The 20302-nt window shown below is 37.1% G+C and overlaps 1 protein-coding gene across 2 annotated transcripts in view; it reads left to right on the top strand.

The window, feature by feature from the left end:
- Positions 1–20302, top strand: part of GMPS (guanine monophosphate synthase) — an 80045-nt gene that overhangs the window by 44108 nt on the left and 15635 nt on the right. For both annotated transcript variants that reach the window (XM_023260444.2, XM_023260445.2), the window contains exons 6-12: positions 1960–2153; positions 2389–2554; positions 10313–10464; positions 10942–11115; positions 13388–13493; positions 15621–15736; positions 17872–17997. In XM_023260444.2, the coding sequence (XP_023116212.1) occupies positions 1960–2153; positions 2389–2554; positions 10313–10464; positions 10942–11115; positions 13388–13493; positions 15621–15736; positions 17872–17997 (1034 nt within the window). The remainder of the gene's footprint in view (positions 1–1959; positions 2154–2388; positions 2555–10312; positions 10465–10941; positions 11116–13387; positions 13494–15620; positions 15737–17871; positions 17998–20302) is intronic.

Raw genomic sequence — 20302 nt, 5'->3', positions numbered from 1 at the left:
TTAGTATGTGATGGTAAGGTGTGGGGATAGGAAGAGTAGCTCTCAGTTTTTTAGTAAGCCTGGGTCCCTGGGCTGTGGACTTCACAAGTACTCAGTTTTTTCTCACTGTTAGATGGAATGTGATGACTAGAGTGGGCTGGATTTGGAGATTTCCCTTCTAGCAGGTCAGTGGTCTCTGATAGAAAGCTAACTCTTTAAGTGGATTAAATAGTTTCTCCTGAGAGTAGATAGACCTAGTTAAGAAGAACAGAATGTCCTGGTATATTTTAAAATGGTTTCTTTTTCCCTCTCCCTGACATTTACTTTGAGAGCTTAGTCAGTCTCCTGGAGGTAAGATTCACAAAAGTGTCAGGGCCCGTGATGAGTGGGTACTCTTGGAATTTTTATCTCTCAGATTTTCACACTGAATCTCTAGCAATTCACTGATTATAGTTTAAGTTTCCCTACCTCAGCAGTGGTTCCTGTGGATGTTTGCACTCATGGGTTTCTGCTATGGTAAGTTACGATTCTCTGTGTTCATATGCAGTCTTTCCAAGGGCAGTGGTTAACTTTCTGTTTATTGTTAGGACAGAGCAGTGTCCTTCAGGTTCTTACATGCTGGACTGGATACTGGAAGTAAGACTGGGTTCTGATAGGTTTTGAAAGGAGAGACAAAGGAATTGCTGTTGGATTACATGTGGAGTGGGGAAAAAAGGGTATAATTGGGCTTTAACTCCCAAGTTTTATGACCTGAGTATCCAGAAAGGTGAAGTTTTTGTTTACCTGATGGGTAAGAATGCAGTCATGTGGATTTGTGTATTAAATTCAGGATGCCTTATTAATGATAGAAATAAAGGTATGAGTAGACATTTGTATATGTAGGTCTAGACTGTAGAGTAGAAAATTGGGCTTGAGGCATAAATTTGGGAGTATACCATCATACGGGTAGAATTTAGAGCCGTGAGAGTGATAGATCACTCCATGTATAGAGAAGAGATTTAAGTGCTCAGTACTGGGCAACTTTCATTTGTAGAGATGGATAAGATGAGGAGGAACCAACAAAGATTAAGAAGGAACAGTGAAATCAGCAATGAACCAAGAGAGAATGGTGTCCTAGAATAGAACGCAAGTAAAGAAAATGTGAAGTTCGTTGGTATAGTAGAATGAGTATGAGTTTGGGAGCCTGCTAGACCTGATTTAACTACTTACCTAGCTGTACATTTCTTGATATCTCAGAGCCATAAACAGGGGTAATGCATGCACATGTAAAACATTTAGCCTAACACCTGTTGCTTAATAGGTAATCAGTAATTTCAGAAACACATTAGCCAAGTCCATGAAGGTCTATCTGCAGTTAATAGTATCTAAGAAAGGAGTACTTAGAATATTCTGACAGGCCTAATACGTAAAGTTGGTAGCTGCACATTGCATATGAAAGCTACGTGGGACCGAGAGCCAAAATTGAGTTATCGTTGGGGTGCCTGGGTGGCTCAGTTTGTTAAGCGTCTGACTTCGGCTCATGTCATGATCTCACAGTTCACGAGTTCGAGCCCTGCATTGGGCTCTGTGCTAACAGCTCAGAGCTTGGAGCCTGCTTCAGATTCTGTCTCTCTCTGCCCCTCCCCCACTTATGCTCTGTCTCTCTTTCTCTCTCTCAAAAATAAACATTAAAAGATTTTAAAAAATTGAGTTATCATTGTATTATGTAGACAAAGTAATCTGGGTGGAGAAGTTGAAAGTACTGTGAAATAATCTCTGTAGGACTTATTTCACTGTCATACATAAAAACCTTTGAAGAAAAATTGTGGCAATGTAGTTTTTGTTTTATGTGTTGTCTTTTTTTTCCTGTAGCTAAAAATACACTGATTTATATCAGTTTTCACATTTATAGAGGAAGAAATTGTGAGGAATTACTATGGATACTTAGTTGAGTCTTCAACATGAAAAAAATTTTAATTTGTGATTATTTTCTCTATAAAGGTATAGCAAATGAATCTAAAAAATTATACGGAGCACAGTTCCACCCTGAAGTTGGCCTTACAGAAAATGGGAAAGTAATACTGAAGAATTTCCTCTATGATATAGCTGGGTGCAGTGGGACCTTCACTGTGCAGAACAGAGAACTTGAGTGCATTCGAGAGATCAAAGAGAGAGTAGGCACATCAAAAGTTTTGGTAAGGAATTTACATCTGGAAGTCTACAAATTTGTTTCAGTAATGTTAGAACTCAAAACTGGCTTCATCACTATAGCCCTTAAATGTTGACTGGGTGATGGGATGCTTTGTGAGTTGCACTGGTTCAGAGTGCTTTTCCAATTACCATACATACTTGTGCTAAAAGCAGCGTTTTTAAAGCTGATAGTTTTGTTTGTTTACTCAATTTGATTTTTCTTTTAATTTCACCTTTTAGGTTTTACTCAGTGGTGGAGTTGACTCAACAGTTTGTACAGCTTTGCTGAATCGTGCTTTGAACCAAGATCAAGTCATTGCTGTGCACATTGATAATGGCTTTATGAGAAAACGAGAAAGCCAGTCTGTAGAAGAGGCCCTCAAAAAGCTTGGAATTCAGGTCAAAGGTATTGATGAACCCCAGAAGAGTTAATATATATATGAGGATTTATTTAACAAATCAAATCTAGCCTTATGGTTTGAATGAACTCATTGCCTTAACCAAGTACAGTTTTCTCAATAAGCTTATAGTTATGTTGTTTACATTATAAGTGTCTGGTTCAAGGGGCGCCTGGGTGGCTCAGTTAGTTAAGCATCTGACTTCGGCTCAGGTCATGATCTTGCGGTTCGTGGGTTCTAGCCTTTCGTCAGGCTCTGTGCTGACAGCTCAGAGCCTGGAGCCTGCTTCTGGTTCTGTGTCTCCCTCTTTCTGCCCCTCTCCTGCTCATGCTTGTTTCTATCTCTCAGAAATAAATAAAACCTTAAAAAAAATTTATGAGTATCCAGTTCAAGAGGTGTCCCAGTATAAATTTTAAAACTGTTGATTATTCCTAATGTTATATACAAATAACTAAAATTTCAGCTACCATTTTGTTCTCTTCTGTTCATTTCTCTTTTTGGGTTATCTTTTCCCATCTGTAATATTATTTATGGATGAGAATTTCCAAGTTTTCCTACAAGTATGGATGTACAGATTATTTTACAAACTGAAAGGCTTATACAGAGGAGTGAAGAGTCTATGGTCATCTTTTTTTTTTTTTAATGTTTATTTCTGAGACCGAGCATGAGTGGGGGAGGGGCAGAGAGAGGGGGAGACACAGAATCCAAAGCAGGCTCCAGGCTCTGAGCTGTCAGCACAGAGCCCAATGCAGGGCTCGAACTCACAAACCGTGAGATCATGACCTGAGCCGAAGTCGGTCGCTCAACCGACTGAGCCACCCAGCCACCCGTATGGTCATCTTTTTTCCTAGTTTTTTTGAGAAATCATTGATAACACATCACTGTATAAGTTTAAGACAATAGCATGATGATTCGATTTTACATGTATTTTGAAAGGATTATCACAGGAGTTCCAGTTTACATCAATCTTCACATATAGGGACAGTAAAATTAAAAAGGAAATAATTTTTATGACACGAACCCTTAGGATTTACTCTTAACTTTTCTGTGTATTATTCAGCAGTATTAGCTATAATTGTCATGTTGTACAACATAGCCTTAGTGCTTTACTCATCTTATAATTGGAAGTTTGTATCTTTTAACCTAACCTTCTTCCCAATTCTCCTTGTTCCCACCCTCCACCTCTGATAGTAAGTCTGATCTCTTTTTCTATGAGTTTGGTTTTTTTGGAGTCAACATATAAGTGAGATCATACAGTATTTGTCTTTCTCTGTGTGACTTATTTCTCTTAATACATATAAGGTCCATGCATGCTGTCACAAATGGGTAGGATTTTCTTGTTTTTTTAATGGATGAATAATTTTCCATTGTATATATGTACCACATCTTTATTTACCCATTGATGGATGCTTACTTAGGTTGTCTCCATATCTTAGCTATTGGAAGTTATGCTGCTATGAACATGGGAATGCAGATATCTTTTTGAGTGCTTTCATTTCCTTTGAATATATCCCAGAATTAGGACTGCTGGATCGCATGGTAGTTTTATTTTTAATTTTTTGAGGATCCTCCAAACTCTTTTCTTTAAATTTTTTTTTTTTAAATGTTTGTTTATTTTTGAGAGAGACAGAGACAGAATGCGAGTGGGTTAGGGGCAGAGAGAGTGAGAGAGAGACACAGAATCTGAAGCAGGCTCCAGGCTCCGAGCTGTCAGCACAGATCCTGACGTGGGGTTTGAACTCATGAGCCGTGAGATCATTACCTGAAGTCGGATGCTCAACTGACTGAGCCACCTAGACGCCCCCCTCCAAACTCCCTTCTATAGTGACTGTACCAATTTACAATCCTAACAACATCGCACAAGGATCCCTTTTCTCCACATCCTTGCATTTGTTAATCTTGTCTTTTTGATAATGGCCATTCTGACAGGAATGAGGTAATACCTCATTGTAGTTCTAATTAGCATTTATCTAATAGCTAGTGATATTAAGCTTCTTTCTGGGTACCTGTTGACCTTTTGTATATCTTCTTTGGAGAAATATCTATTCAGATCCTCTGTCTGTTTTTTCATTGGGTTATTTGTGTTTTTGCTATTGAGTTGTAGAAGTTCTTTACATATTTTGGATATTAACTCCCCTTATCAGATACATGGTTTGCAAACATTTTTTCTCATTCTGTAGGTTGCCTTCTTTTTTGTTTTTTTTAATGTTTGTTTATTTTGAGAGAGAGAGAGAGGGGGGGGGGCGCAGAGAGAGAGGGGGAGAGAGGGAATCCCAAGCAGCAGAGAATCTGCTCAGCACGGAGACAAGCTGCGGGGCTCCATTTCAAGACTGTGAGATCATGACCTTAGCTGAAATCAAGAGTCAGAAGTTTGACTGAGCCTTCCAGACACCCCTGTGGGTTGTCTTTTTACTTTATTGATGGATTTCTTTTGTTGTGCAGAAGTTCTTCAGTTGGATATAGTCCCACTTGTTCATTTTTGATCTGTTCTTGTGCTTTAAGGGTCCTGTGCAAAAATTCATTACCAAGACCTGTGTCAAGGAACTTTATTTCTGTGTTTTCTTTCATGGTTTCAGGTCTTACATATTTAGGTTTTTAATCTATGTTGAGTTAACTTTTCTGAGTAGTAAAAGGCAGGGGTCCAGTTTCATTCTTTTACATTTATATATTCCATCACCATTTATTGAACAGACTGTCTTTTCTCTATTGAGTATTCCTGGCTCTCTTATCAAATATTAGTTGATTGTGTATGCTTGGGTTTATTTCTGGTTTTTTTTTTTTTTGATTCTGTTTTTTTTTTGTTTGTTTGTTTGTTTTTGGTCTTTTTATGCTGATACCATACTGTTTGGATGAATATAGTTTTATAGGATAGCTAGAAATCAGGAAGTGTGATACTTCTGCTTTGTTCTTCTTAGGATTTCTTTAGCTATTTGGGGTCTTTTGTAGTTAACACATATTTTAGGGGTGTTTTTTCTACTTCTGTTTAAAAAAACCCGTTGGGTTCTTGGTAGGGGTTGCATTAAATCTGTAGATGGCTTTTGGTAGTATTGACATTTTAACAGTATTTTTCTAATCCATTTATTAATTTTCCATTTGTGTCTTTGATTTCTTAAATCAGCATCTTGTAGTTTTCATAGTAGAGATCTTTCACCTTCTTAGTTAAATTAAGTATTACTGTTTTTGATACTGTTGTAAATGGGATTGATTTCTCTATTTTTTTTTTTGAAAATTTGTTGTTGGGGCGCCTGGGTGGCTCAGTCAGTTAAGCGGCCGACTTCGGCTCAGTTCATGATCTCGCGGTCCGTGAGTTCGAGCCCCGCGTCGGGCTCTGTGCTGACAGCTCAGAGCCTGGAGCCTGTTTCGGATTCTGTGTCTCCCTCTCTCTGGCCCTCCCCCATTCATTCTCTGTCTCTCTCTGTCTCAAAAATAAATAAACGTTAAAAAAAAAAACAAAAAAAAGAAAGAAAATTTGTTGTTAACATATAGAGACACTACTGATTTTTGTATGTTCTGTATCTTGCAACTTTACTGAATTCATTGATCAGATCTAAGTTTTTTGGTTCAGTCTTTAGGGTTTTCTCAATATAAAGTCATGTTACCTGTAAATCCAGACAGTTTGATTTTTTTTCCTTTCCAATTCTGATATCTTTTATTTCTTTTTCTTGCCTGATTTTTCTAGCTAGGACTTGTAGTACTTATGTTGAATAGGATTGATAAGGGTGGGCACCCTTGTCTTGTTTCTGGTCTTAGAGGGAAAGCTTAACTTTACACCGTCTAGTATGATATAACTGTGGGCTTGTTGTATGTGGCCTTTATTATGGTGAGATATGTTAACTCCTGTGCCTAATTTGTTAATAGTCACTTTTTTTTAATTTAATTTTTTTAATTTTTTAATTTTATATCCAAGTTAGTTAGCATATAGTACAATAATGATTTCAGGAGTAGATTCCAGTGGTTCATTCCCTATGTGTAACACCCATTGCTCATCCCACAAGTGTCCTTCTTAATGACCCTTACCCATTTAGCCCATCTCCCACCCATTATCCCTCCAGTAACCCTCAGTTCTCTGTATTTAAGAATCTCTTATGTTTTGTCCCCCTCCCTGTTTTTATATTCTTTTTGCTTCCCTTCCCTTATGTTCATCTGTTATGTATCTTAAATTCCACATATGGGTGAAGTCATATGATATTTGTCTTTCTCTGACTTCTCTTAGCGTAATACCCTCTAGTTCCATCCACATTGTTGCAAATGGCAAGATTTCATTGCTGAGTATAATACTCCATTGTATATCTATATATACCACATCTTCTTTATCCATTCATCTGTTGATGGACATTTGAGCTCTTTCCATACTTTGGCTGTTGTCAGTAGCGCTGCTATAAACATTGGGGTGCACATGCCCCTTCAAAACAGCATGCCTGTATCCCTTGGATAAATACCTAGTAGTGCAGTTGCTGGGTCTTTGGGTAGTTCTATTTTTAACTTTTTGAGGAACCTGGTCACTTTTTTTTTTAAGTCCACTAGTAAATTTTTAGTTTTTTTTTTTTTTTAATGTTTATTTATTTTTGAGAGAGAGAGACAAAGCATGAGCCGGGGTGGGGGGGGAGGTGAGAAGAGGGAGAGCCAAAGCACAGAGCTGTCAGCACAGAGCCCGACATGGGGCTGGAACTCATGAACCGTGAGATCATGACCTCAACCGAAGTTAGATGCTTAACTGAGCCATCATGACTCAACCGAAGTCAGATGCTTAACTGAGCCACCAGACACCCCTAAACTTCTTAGGTTTTAACTGCATTTATGTTTGTAGCTATCTTTAATACTTTTTTTTGTTTTTAATGATTATTTTCAAGAGAGAGTGAGCGAACATGAGCAGAGGAAGGACAGAGAGAGGGAGAGGGCCTGAAGCAGGCCCCAGGCTCCACGCTGTCAGCACAGAGCCCAATGTGGGGCTTAAATCCATGAACTGTGAGATCATGACCTGAGCTGAAGTCAGAGGCTTAACAGCTGAGCCACCCAGGCACCCATATCTTTAATACTTTTTAAAAACAGGGTGTAATCAGTAGTTACATTGAAATCAAGTCCATACTTTAATGATACAAACCATGCATATTATTGAATTAGTTGGAATTGATGCCAGAAGGTTGACTGTAAAATGAAGACTTGTCGTTAAACACGAAGTGAAGACGAGTCTATTTCTTTCTCTTTTGAAGCTTCACTAAAATAACATTACAGGCATAAAACAAATATAATGCCACAGGACAAGGAATAGGGGAGGTGATAGCAGTCTAATGGTGTAACAAAATGTTGGAAGGTGGAAAGCAGATGGATAATGTGGATTTTCTCTGATAAGCTAATGGCTCTTGACCACGATGCCTCACTAGCCAAGCTTTTTCCAAAATCCTGGAATGGACCCTAGGAGTGTCTTTACGTATTTCTATGTTGTTGTGAAAGATGCAAGTAAGATATTTTAATAAATTGTAGTTAATTCATTTTGTCTTTCCACCATAACTTGAGCTTTGTTTCGTGGTGTTGAAGTGACTGCAGGCATTTTGGGATTAGGCTAAGAAAAAGCTGAGTTGGGGACACATTTAGTTTGGGTTTAGTGGCATATATGTGATTTGTAATCATTTCTTTTTTTTTTTTTTTTAAATGTTTTTTATTTATTTTTGAGACAGGGAGAGACAGAACATGAACGGGGGAGGGTCAGAGAGAGGGAGACACAGAATCTGAAACAGGCTCCAGGCTCCGAGCTATCAGCACAGAGCCTGACGCGGGGCTCGAACTCACGGACCGCGAGATCATGACCTGAGCTGAAGTCGGCCGCTTAACCGACTGAGCCACCCAGGCGCCCCTGTAATCATTTCTATGTGTAGTTTGTGTTAACCATCCTAATATTAACTTGTGATTTAAAAAAAAAAAACAACCTTGTGGTTATTCATTCTTTTTCTTTAAATTTTTTTTTTTTTAACATTTACTTGTTTTTGAGAGAGAGATAGAGCATGAGCTGGGGAGGGGCAGACAGAGAGGGAGACACAGAATCTGAAGCAGGCTCTGAGCTGTCAGCACAGACCCTGAAGCGGGGCTCGAACCCATGAACTGAGATCATGACCTGAGCTGATGTCATACATTGAACTGACTGAGCCACCCAGGTGCTCCTCATTCTTTTTCTTGAAGGGAGCCTCCAAGTTGTAAAAGTTTTATCCTCACAAAAACTTGCATCTGTCCCTGGTAACTGATATAGTAGAATGGAGGACTCTCAAACTTTGGTGGGAGGGGTGTTAAGGGGAGGAAGGTAACAAAGTTGAGACTTGTGGGGAGGCTCAGGGTTGACTTCCCAGTGTGGTGTGGTTCTCTGGGTGATCCTAAAACCGATTGGTTGAATACCTGAGAAGGAGATCCTTTTCCTTAACACAGGAATAAACTGCTTCTATCCCTCCACATCATAAGACTAGATTTACTCTCTACAGAGGCTAAATAAAATACACTCTGGATTTGGGCATATCAATACCAGGCATAGTTGAGGGTAGAAATAAGATTCTACAGTAGAAACAGTAAGATTAAGCAAAAATCTGTGTACTGAATGGCTACTCCCTCTCCTTGCCACTTTCTGTGTTCCATTATCAGAATGCTGATAGGAAGGAGATTTAGGGTGTCTATTCTGGGGTAATTGACCAGTTTAAGAGAAAGAGCTACAAATTCACGGCTGTATCCCAGTGAAATGACCAGCTGTATTTCGGTGAAACTCACCAGTTGTTCAGCCTTTCTACCAAGTAGAGATCTTAGTCAATTTTTAAGTATCTTGCTCTTTAAAAATAAAAGGACAGGGGCGCCTGGGTGGCTTGGTCGGTTAAGCGTCCGACGTCGGCTCAGGTCGTGATCTCACGGTCTGTGAGTTCGAGCTCCGCGTTGGGCTCTGTGCTGACAGCTCAGAGCCTGGAGCCTGTTTCAGATTCTGTGTCTCCCTCTCTCTCTGCCCTTCCCCTGTTCATGCTCTGTCTCTCTCTGTCTCAAAAATAAATAAACGTTAAAAAAAATTAATTAAAAAATAAAAATAAAAATAAATAAAATAAAAATAAAAGGACAGCCAGAGATTGCTACATATATGTTGATAAACATCAGTTTTTCAAGAGACTAGTTAATTCAGTGTGCACTTCTGAGGACTTTGACCCTTCTATATGAACCACTGGTTTCAATTCCCTTGGGGCTATGCTTCTTCCTTTAGCTTTTCCTTATTGCTCTGGTGGGGCATTGAATACAGGGAAAGCAGCCACCATAATTTATAATGTCATGGCCTTGGATTATTAAATGCCACAGGATTCTCAAAAGAACAAAATTTAATGAGTGCCTATGTCTGGACACTGTTAATCGTGGTTTGTTGGTAGTTCTTTAATATGTAGGCAAGGTAAGTTGTGATCAAAAGATCCATCTAGGTTTTCTTTCCGTGGTTTGACCTGTTATTTATGGTTTTTAAAAATGTTCTATTTTGGGGCGCCTGGGTGGCGCAGTCGGTTAAGCGTCCGACTTCAGCCAGGTCAGGATCTCGCGGTCCGTGAGTTCGAGCCCCGCGTCGGGCTCTGGGCTGATGGCTCAGAGCCTGGAGCCTGTTTCCGATTCTGTGTCTCCCTCTCTCTCTGCCCCTCCCCTGTTCATGCTCTGTCTCTCTCTGTCCCAAAAAAATAAATAAACGTTGAAAAAATAAAAATAAAAAAAAATAAAAAAAAAATAAAAATGTTCTATTTTAAAATGTGCTTCTCCCTCTCCTTCAGTGATAAATGCTGCTCATTCCTTCTACAATGGAACAACAACTCTACCAATATCAGATGAAGATAGAACTCCACGAAAAAGAATTAGCAAAACGTTAAATATGACTACAAGTCCTGAAGAGAAAAGAAAAATTATTGGAGATACTTTTGTTAAGGTACCTTTTTGATATCCACATTGTATGCTATTTTTGATGTGAATTTTACTATTTGTTTCCTTGTTATATCAAATAACCAAGTTTACTACCTAATTTTAATTATTTTTTTGGTTAAGAATTTTAGTGTATGTTGCTATTATACTGATTGGTAGAAACTATTGTATGTTTTAAAAACCATGTTTACTTATGTTGCCAGTCTATTGTTTTAACTATTTAAGAATAGATATTTTCAATTGATGTTAGACTTCAGTTCTTTGGATATTTCAATGGCTACTTTTCAGGCTTTGAATGTTTGCATACCTTTTTGAATCTCTAAAGCATATGTTCTTAATTTACTTCTGGGAGTTGGTGCACATTTTATCTCTTGGTCAGGATTGTAAAAGGACTCTGAGAAATTTTCCTGATGGTGTAAAAAAGACTGCTATCTTTTTAAAAGATTTGTCTCCTAAAAGGCTGTTTTACTCCTCTTGGTTATAGATTGCCAATGAAGTGATTGGAGAAATGAACCTGAAACCAGAGGAGGTTTTCCTCGCCCAAGGTACTTTACGGCCTGATTTAATTGAAAGTGCTTCTCTTGTTGCAAGTGGCAAAGCTGAACTCATCAAAACCCATCACAATGACACAGAGCTTATCAGAAAGTTGAGAGAAGAGGTAAAAGCTTGTGAGAACTTTAACATAAAGCCTTTCTCCCTCTCGCTCATCCCTCCCTGAATCATTTTTAATTGTACAGTTCAGTAATGTTAAGTATATTTGCATTGTTATGAGACAGAGCTCCATAACGTTTTCATCTTGTAAAACTGAAACTTCATATACCCACTGAACAACAGCTACCCTCCTTTTCTTCTTCCCAACACCTGGTAATCACCATTCTACTACTTTAGATACTCCATATAAGTGAAATCATATAGTATTTGTCTTTGTGACTGGCTTATTTCATTTAGTTTAGGTCCTCAGGGTTCATCCATGTTGTAGCATGTGACAGGATTGCCTTCCTTTTTAAAGGCTAAATAATATTTTTTTGTATGTGTACACATTTTGTTCATTTATCTGTCAGTGGACATTTGGGTTGCTTCCACTTTTGCCTATTGTGAATTGTGTTGTTATGAACATGAATTGGCAAATATCTCTTAGAGACCCTGCTGTCAGTATTTTTGGCTATATACAAGAAAGGCTGGATCATGGTAGCTCTATTTTTTTTTTAAAGGTGTTATTTTTAAGTAATCTCCATGCCCATGATGGGGCTTAAACTTCTAACCCTAAGATTGAGTTGCATGCTCTACTAAGTGAGCCAGCTAGGGGCCCCATTATAGTTCTTTTTTTAATTTTTAAAAGGAACTTCTTAATATTTCCATGGCAATTAAACCATATTCTAGTCCACCAGCAATGCACAAGTGTTGCTGTTTGTCCATACTTTACCAACAATTATTACTCCCCCCACATTTTTTTTTTTTTTTGGTAATTCACACTCATTAGGATGGCTATTATCTGTCTTTATTTTATGCATCTTAGTGGATGTGACGTGGTATCTGTGATTTTGACTTGCATTTCCTTAATAACTAATGATGTTGATCATGCTTTTACATGCTTATTAGCCATTTGTGTATCTTCTTAGAAATATCCAGATCTTCTGCACATTTATAAAAAAGTTTATTGATTTATTTTTATTTTTAAAACTTTTTAAAAGTTTATTTATTCATTTTGAGAGAGAGTGACCAGGGAAGGGGCAGAGAGAGAATCCCAAGCTGACAGCACAGAGCCCAGTGTGGGGCTTGACTTATGAACTGTGAGATCATGACCTGAGCTGAAATTAAGAGTTGGATGTTTAACTAATTGAGTCACACAGCTGCCCCAAAAGTTTATTTATTTTTGAGACAGAGAGAAAGAGAGTGCACACATGAACGTGAGTAAGGGAGGGGCAGAGAGAGAATCCCAAGTAGGGCTCCATCTCACAAACCGTGAGATCATGACCTGAGCTTAAATCAAGAGTCAGATGCTTAACAGGTGCCCCCAGATCTTTTGCACATTTTTAATTGGTTTGTCTTTTTATTATTGAATTGTAAGTGTTCTTTATGTATTCTAATTATAGATCCTTTATCAAGGATGATTAGGTTGTCTTTTCACTTACTTGATAGTATCATTTGGAGAGCTTTAATTTTGAAACACTAGTATGGTATTTTTGTTTTTAATTAAAATTGTTTTTTTAATGTTTATTCTTGAAAGATAAAGACAGTGTGAGCAGGGGAGAGGCAGAGAGAGAGAGGGAGACACAGAATCTGAAGCAGGCTCCAGGCTCCAGGCTGTCAGTAGCACAGAGCTTGATGTGGGGTTCGATCTCACAAACCGTGAGATCATGACCTGAGCTGAAGTCGGATGCCTAACCAACTGAGCCACCCAGGCGCCCATTAATTTTTTTTTTTAATGTTTGTTTATTTTTGAGAGAGAGAGACAGAGTGTGAGCAGGGGAGGGGCAGAAAGAGAGGGAGACACAGAATATGAAGCAGGCCTCAGGCTGTCAGCACAGTGCCTGATGCGGGGCTCGAACTCAAAAACTATGGGATCGTGACCTGAGCCGAAGTCGGATGCTTAACTGAGCCACCCAGAAGCCCCTAGTATGGTATTTTCTAATTGTCTTGTATTCTAATGAGAACTAGATCAGAGATGGTGGTTAGGACTGCTCTCCTTTATTTATATTTGAAAGGTTTATGTTTAAAATGTGTTTCAAAGAGAAATATGAGGATCAGTAAATTATTTGTCTAATTTCTTATAAACATATGGGAGGAGATATACTTTAAAATACGAAATTTTAAAGAATGGTATTTTAATCTAAGGTAGAAGACAATAGAAGAGGCCAGTAATTTGTCACTCTTTATTTTCCATGTCATTTTGTTACTAATTTGTATTAATTGGCTTTCTGCCTCTGTAGGGAAAAGTAATAGAACCTCTGAAAGATTTTCATAAAGATGAAGTAAGAATTTTAGGCAGAGAACTTGGACTTCCAGAAGAGTTAGTTTCCAGGCATCCATTTCCAGGTAAGGAAAAAAAAAAAAAAAAAAAAGAATTGCTCGATTTGCCATTATACCTTCATGTTGAAGAAAAATCAATTCAGACAATTTTGAAATAATTTTTTATCTCATGGAATATGTAACTTTAGAGAAAGGAAAGGGTGGGTAGGGGATAAAATTCTTCTTAGTATCTATTATATATACTTCATTTTCTTACATAATCATTTTCCATTGTATTTGTGTATATATTACACCAGCCCAGTGAGTCTGGCCTATGATGTTGCCATCAGATGAGAAAAACAAGGCATAGAGATATTTTAATAACATTGCCACACAAGAGCTGGGATTTATATGTTATTTCTGCTGTACCATGATGTATCCCATGGAAAACCAGGTTAAAATGTGGTTCTCTGAAATCCTAAATCCTATGGTTAAATTGTCTGAATGGATGAATTACTTCTTTGCATAGTGCTGTATGTAACTAATTCATGAACAACAACAAAAAAAAGTACTTTGTTTAATCATGTGCTGCTGTCATATAGAAAAATAACTAATTAGAGGTGGTAGTGGTTTAAATTTAGGACTGAGAGTCTTAAACTGTTTTTGTTATAAGTTCTTGAGCTTGGGTAAGTCTTGTACCTCAGTTTCTGGCTCTTTGTAATAGTTATTAGGTGATGATTTGCAAGAATGGCCTAATTAAATTAAAAAAACACAGTAAAGGTTAACATTTCTGAAATACTAGTATGTGCCAGGCATTCTGCTAAATAATTTACACATACTGTCTCATTTGATCCTCACAATAGAAACTACCATTATTCTCTTTTATAGATGAGGAAATTTTAGGGGCAGAGCCCAGTTTGCCAAAAGTTAACACAGATTAGGTATGGAGCTGGGATTCTAGCCCCGATGGCTTCATCTCACAGTTTGTACTCTTAAATACCATATTGGTTCCATAAACAGTGTCACAGAGTTATAACTCATTTGGTAATTAGTGTTGTTTGTGTCTGTAAACTTCAAATCTAGGAATTCAGGATGTTAATTCCTAACCTGTGTGTTGGCAAAGGATTGTGTATGAATGTAATGGAGGCCAAGTGGTCCTGTGTCCTTGGGCATCATTGCAGATGATTCACTTTTTTAAATTTATTTTATTTATTTTTGAAAACACACAAGCAAGTGGCAGAAAGAGAGGGAGAGAGAGAATCCCTAACAGGCTCCTTGCTGGTAGCACAGAGCCTGATGCGGAATTCGAACCCGTGAACTGTGAGATCATGAACTGAGATGAAGAGTTGGGTGCTTAACTAACTGAGCCACCCAGACACCGTATAGATTCACTTGACTTTTAAAAATCTATTTTATATATTGGATTTTTTTTTTATTATGTTAGATTTCTTTAGTAGAAAATATTGTGCTGCTTTAAAAAAAAATTAGGCATACTACTTACCTTAAATAAGCTGTTGATTCTACAGATGAAGAATGAAACAGGAATTAATGGAACATGGCTGAGGTTTTGTCTATAATCAGGCATCTCAAGGGATGCCTTTTCTGTTCTTACAATATAGAAGCAGAATCCATTTTTCTTAGATCTATGCATACCTTATGTTTTTATCCTTTTTAAGTATTTGATGGAAGAGAAATGCCAGTTCACATTTTTGGAGTTAAACAGTCTGTTGTACTTTTTTTTTTTTTTAAACAGCATACTCTTCTTCCTAAAATTAGATTAGTAGTTGAATCTGGGTGGTGAATAATAAGGTGGTTCATTATACGGTACTCTTTACTTTTGTATGTTTAAAAATTCTTTTAATAAGTTAAAAAAAGATTGGCACATATATTGTGATTTAAAAAATTTTCATTGGAGAATACTGTGGCAATACATGGTCTATCAAAAATAGATAAAAATCCTTGATGTAAAGGAGATGTAAAGAGAACTAAAGCGTTCTAAAAAATGATGAGTTGGATGGGAAATTAATAGTCACATTTGAAATTAAACACTTCAAAAAACTTACTATAGTTATGTCAATTATAATTCAGTAAAGTTGGAAACAATGGTCAATGGATTTTAATTTTTGGAAGGATTTTTATATTAGAAACTGATACTTTTGTATTACATTTTAATATAAAATTTATATTAAATACCATTGTTACTATTCTCTTTAGGTCCTGGCTTGGCAATCAGAGTAATATGTGCTGAAGAACCTTATATTTGTAAGGACTTTCCTGAAACCAACAATATTTTGAAAATAGTAGCTGATTTTTCTGCAAGTGTTAAGAAGGTAATAATTTGCATTGAGTTTATATATTGTAGGTGTTTTAAGTAGACACAGCTAATCAGTATAAGGAATTGGATGGATTCTTGCAGGAGTAGTTTCATTTTTTGGAAATTCACAGTAATTTAACATGTTAAGTGACTCTAAAGAAAACATTCTCTAGAGACTTTCAAATGCAGACTTTTCAGCCATACAACAGATTAGATAGCTTGAATCCTTAAAAATGCTAGATATGAAAGGCTGTTTAAAAGTATTGTATATTTAGTATAAGAAAATAAGGAAAAATGTTTTAACTCGAAAGTGAAGATAAGTCTCCCAGTCCTTCTGTAGATTCGATGCCTGAATTCATAATCTGTGTGGTCTGAAAAACTGCAGGCCAAGAATTTCAGTTTAAAGTGAAGCTTGATTGCTCATGCATCCAGGTGTCAGGCTTAGCAGTGTAAATTCTCTTTGCAGTGTCTTCAACCAGCCCTTAAAAGATTCCTGCATATAGAGTTCCAATATATATGAACTTAAAATTTTAAAAATTGCAAAATATGTATAGAAGTGAGGCAGCATGAATGAGAGCTAGTGGAAAAAACTGTCAGAACAAGACTCTCAAACACTATTCAGATACTGGTGTTCGTAGGTAGTGTAAAATATGTAGAATTAAAAGAAGCAAAGAATAATAAGGTATATGATAAATGACTGGGCAGCTTTGAAAAAAAGTAAGTTCTAGGAATGAAAACAACTAAAACTAAAAACAGCTAAAGACAGAAGTAATGAACTCCAAGGTAGATGCTAAGAGATTGTCCAGAAATTAGAGTATCAAAGAGAAAATACGGATAGAAGAGGTTAAAATAGAATGAGAAGGTCAACTTTAACATATGTCCAAGAGGAGATAATAGACAAAAGTATTTGAATTCTTCCACGCTGGTGGAAGGCACCATGCCTCAGATTCAGGAAATGTAACACATCTCAATTAGAGTAATGGGAAGAAAAATTGATACCAAGTAGGCATATCTAGCAAAATAGCAGTCTGCCAAAGACAAAGCAGCTGCAGAGAAAAGATTGATTGCCCTTCAAAGGAAAGACTTACCCTGAAAGTAATGGTAACAGCAAGAAGATTTCAAAGTGCCAAGAGAGAATAATTGTGAATAGTGAACAGATGAGCTGTCTTGTAAGAACTAGGGCAAAATAAAGACATTTTGAGATAAACAGAATTTCCTATTAACAATCATTACTTAAGGAACTAAAGGCAGTGCTGCTCAACCTGAAATAAACACGGGCTGTATAATAAAAATAATCTCTGATTTTTGTTATTTGTTTAAAAACATTATAACAGTATACATGTAAAATAGCATATAAGCCACAGGGATTGGAATTAAAGCATTCAAAGATGCTTGTATTGTTTGCTAGGAGGACAGAGAGATTGATTCTCTTTTGTTAAGTATCCATGCTAACACTTAAGGGGAACTGCTAAAAGAATAAAAATATGGGAGTTAACTTCAAAACCAGTAGAAGGGGGAAAAAAAAAAAGACCAGTAGAAGGGATTAAATGAGGTGGGAGAAATAGTTTAGAAAAATGTAAGAAAGGAGAAAGAAACCCAGAAACTGGGACAAAAAGAAACTGCTAAATAAAATGGTAGAATGAAATCCAACCATGTTTTTAACCCACAATTAATTAAAAGGACTAATATCTCTAGTTATGATATAGATTGTCAAACTCGATTGAGAAGTAAAACCTAATTATAGTCTGTTTACTTAGAGATAGAAGGAGTGAAAGTAAAAAAATGAAGGAGCATATATACCAGGCAAATGCACCAAAAAAAGGAAGTGGGTGGAGATACATAAAAGTAACTATGGTAAAGAGTTTTAATATAAGGAAAAGGTTTGAGTCACGTGAGGTGTGGCCCTCGCTGATAAGATTAAATCTTCAAAATATATAAGCTGTATTTCTTACCCTGATGCTTAAGATTTTACAGCCCTGGCCCTTAGGAGTGAAATTCTGATACACTGTGTAGCACACACAAGTCAAAGAGAAATATCAAATAGGATCTATTGCTGTAAACCAGTAAGTGTAGATACATAAGAGAGTAATAGATACCAAAAGAATACCTCATTTCTTGAAACCTTAAGAAATATCTGTTTGATTTTCTCAGCCACATACACTATTACAAAGAGTCAAAGCTTGTACATCAGAAGAGGATCAGGAGAAGCTGATGCAAATTACAAGTTTGCATTCATTGAATGCCTTCCTGCTGCCAATTAAAACTGTAGGTGTGCAGGTGAGTTGTGTGGATTCACTGATCTGTGACAGAACTTTCTGCAGTTTGTTCTTTCCATTGATACTGAAATAGGAATGACTTAGGAAAATGAAATATGAAAGTATATATATCAGATTTAGAAATGTAAAAAGGTGGTATTTTATAAAATGTTTGTAGAGTAAATGAGGTTATAGGAACTAAAAATTCAGGCTGAGATTTTGCATTTTGGAACATCTGCCATCTCTAACCAAAAGTTAAAATTCAAACAGTGATTTGCTATAGAGTTGGCTTGCTTGCTTCTGCCTTGAAGGGCAGGTACCAGGAAGTTATGTTGTCTTGTGTCCCTCTTGGTGTGGAAATGTACTTTGGCTTTAGAAGTCTTTTAAGTGCAAGAAGGCTCCCAGATGAGCATTTACACTATTTAGGTCTTGCTCTCAGCTTGTGTATTCCTTAAACGAATGCTCTCCACCTCTTCAACACGTTCTCTCTTAGCTTTGATCATGTACAGCTAACGTTTTTATATTTATTGTTCTGTCTTTCTAATTGTAAAAGCGTAGAAGGATAATATAGTTTTCACTTTTTTTTAATGATGTATGTATGTATGTATGTATGTATGTATGTATGTATGTATGTATGTATGTGAGAGCGAGCAAGCCAGGGGAGAGTCAGAGAGAGAGGGAGAGAGCAAGAATTCCAAGCAGTCTCCATCCACACTGTTGGCACAGAGCCTGACTCGGGCCAGCTGTCAGCTGTCAGCACAGAGCCCGATGTGGGTCCTGAATTCACAAACTGCGAGATCGTGATCTGAGCTGAAGTTGGACGTTTAACCAGGTGCCCCTACAGATTCATTTTGAAATTTGTTTTGATAATTCAGGCAGCTATTGCCCTACTATTAAAAAAAACAGAAAAACAGACAAGTTATTTGATTTGTAAAAGTTTTTCCAGTCCAAGTAGATCTCTTACAGAGAATTTTCATCTCTGTATACTAACTCCTGCTAGGCAGGAAGGTGAATTGAATTAGTTCCCTACTACTGTTTTTAGATAAGTATTATAGATGATGTTAGATGAATAGATGTTTGAGGCAATTTGTTGGATGAATTCTTTTTTTTTTTTTTTTTTAACGTTTTATTTATTTTTTGAGACAGGGAGAGACAGAGCATGACCAGGGGAGGGTCAGAGAGAGGGAGACACAGAATCTGAAACAGGCTCCAGGCTCTGAGCTGTCAGCACAGAGCCTGATGCGGGGCTCGAACTCACGGACCGCGAGATCGTGACCTGAGCCGAAGTCGGCTGCTTAACCGACTGAGCCACCCAGGCGCCCCAGATGAGTTCTTTTTTAAAAATGAAGCTTATTCCAGTTCCACTACTTTTTCCATCAAAATAAAGGTTTCTTTTGTTGTTTGATATGTTACTTTATTTTAGTCTTTTATGCTTTTGAAGGTGAGACCCTTGGAAAACTAGATAAAAATCATAATTCATGGTTAGTACAGCAATGAAGTTTATTTTCTAAATACCAAAATGAACCATACTTGTAAAAAAACAAAAAAGGTCAAAATGCAGTACATTAGTAATTTTCCCTCCTCCTGTTCTCTAGTTGCATCTCCTCATATGCATCTTTACAGAAACATTTATTTAAGTATTTATGTATGTATGTATGTATTTATTTTTTATAATTTAACTTTATTTTTTATTTTTTAAAATTTACACCCAAATTAGTATATAGTGAAGCAGTGATTTCAGGAGTAGATTCCTTAGTGCCCCTTACCCATGTAGCCCATTCCCCCTCCCACAACCCCTCCAGCAACCCTCAGTTTGTTCTCCATATTTATGAGTCTCTTTTGTTTTGTCCACCTCTCTGTTTTTATATTATTTTTGTTTCCCTTCCCTTATGTTCATCTGTTTTGTCTCTTACAGTTCTCATATGAGTGAAGTCATATGATTTTTGTCTTTCTCTGACTAACTTCACTTAGCATAATACCCTCCAGTTCCATCCACGTAGTTGCAAATGGCAGGATTTCATTCTTTTTGATTGCCGAGTAGCACTGCATTGTGTATATATATACCACATCTTTTTCCATTCATCCATCGAGGGACATTTGGGCTCTTTCCATACTTTGGCTGTTGTTCATAGTGCTGCTATAAACATGGGGGTGCATGTGTCCCTCTGAAACAGCACACCTGTATCCCTTGGATAAATACCTAGTAGTGCAATTGCTGGGTCGTAGGATAGTTCTCTTTTTAGGTTTTTGAGAAACTTCCATACTGTTTTCCAGAGTGGCTGCACCAGCTTGCATTCCCACCAGCAGTGCAAAAGAGATCCTCCTCC

This window comes from Felis catus, chromosome C2 (genome assembly GCF_018350175.1).
Source record: "Felis catus isolate Fca126 chromosome C2, F.catus_Fca126_mat1.0, whole genome shotgun sequence".
NCBI lineage: Eukaryota > Metazoa > Chordata > Mammalia > Carnivora > Felidae > Felis > Felis catus.
Note: the sequence above shows the minus strand (reverse complement) of the source record. Positions and strands in the feature narration are given on the sequence as shown.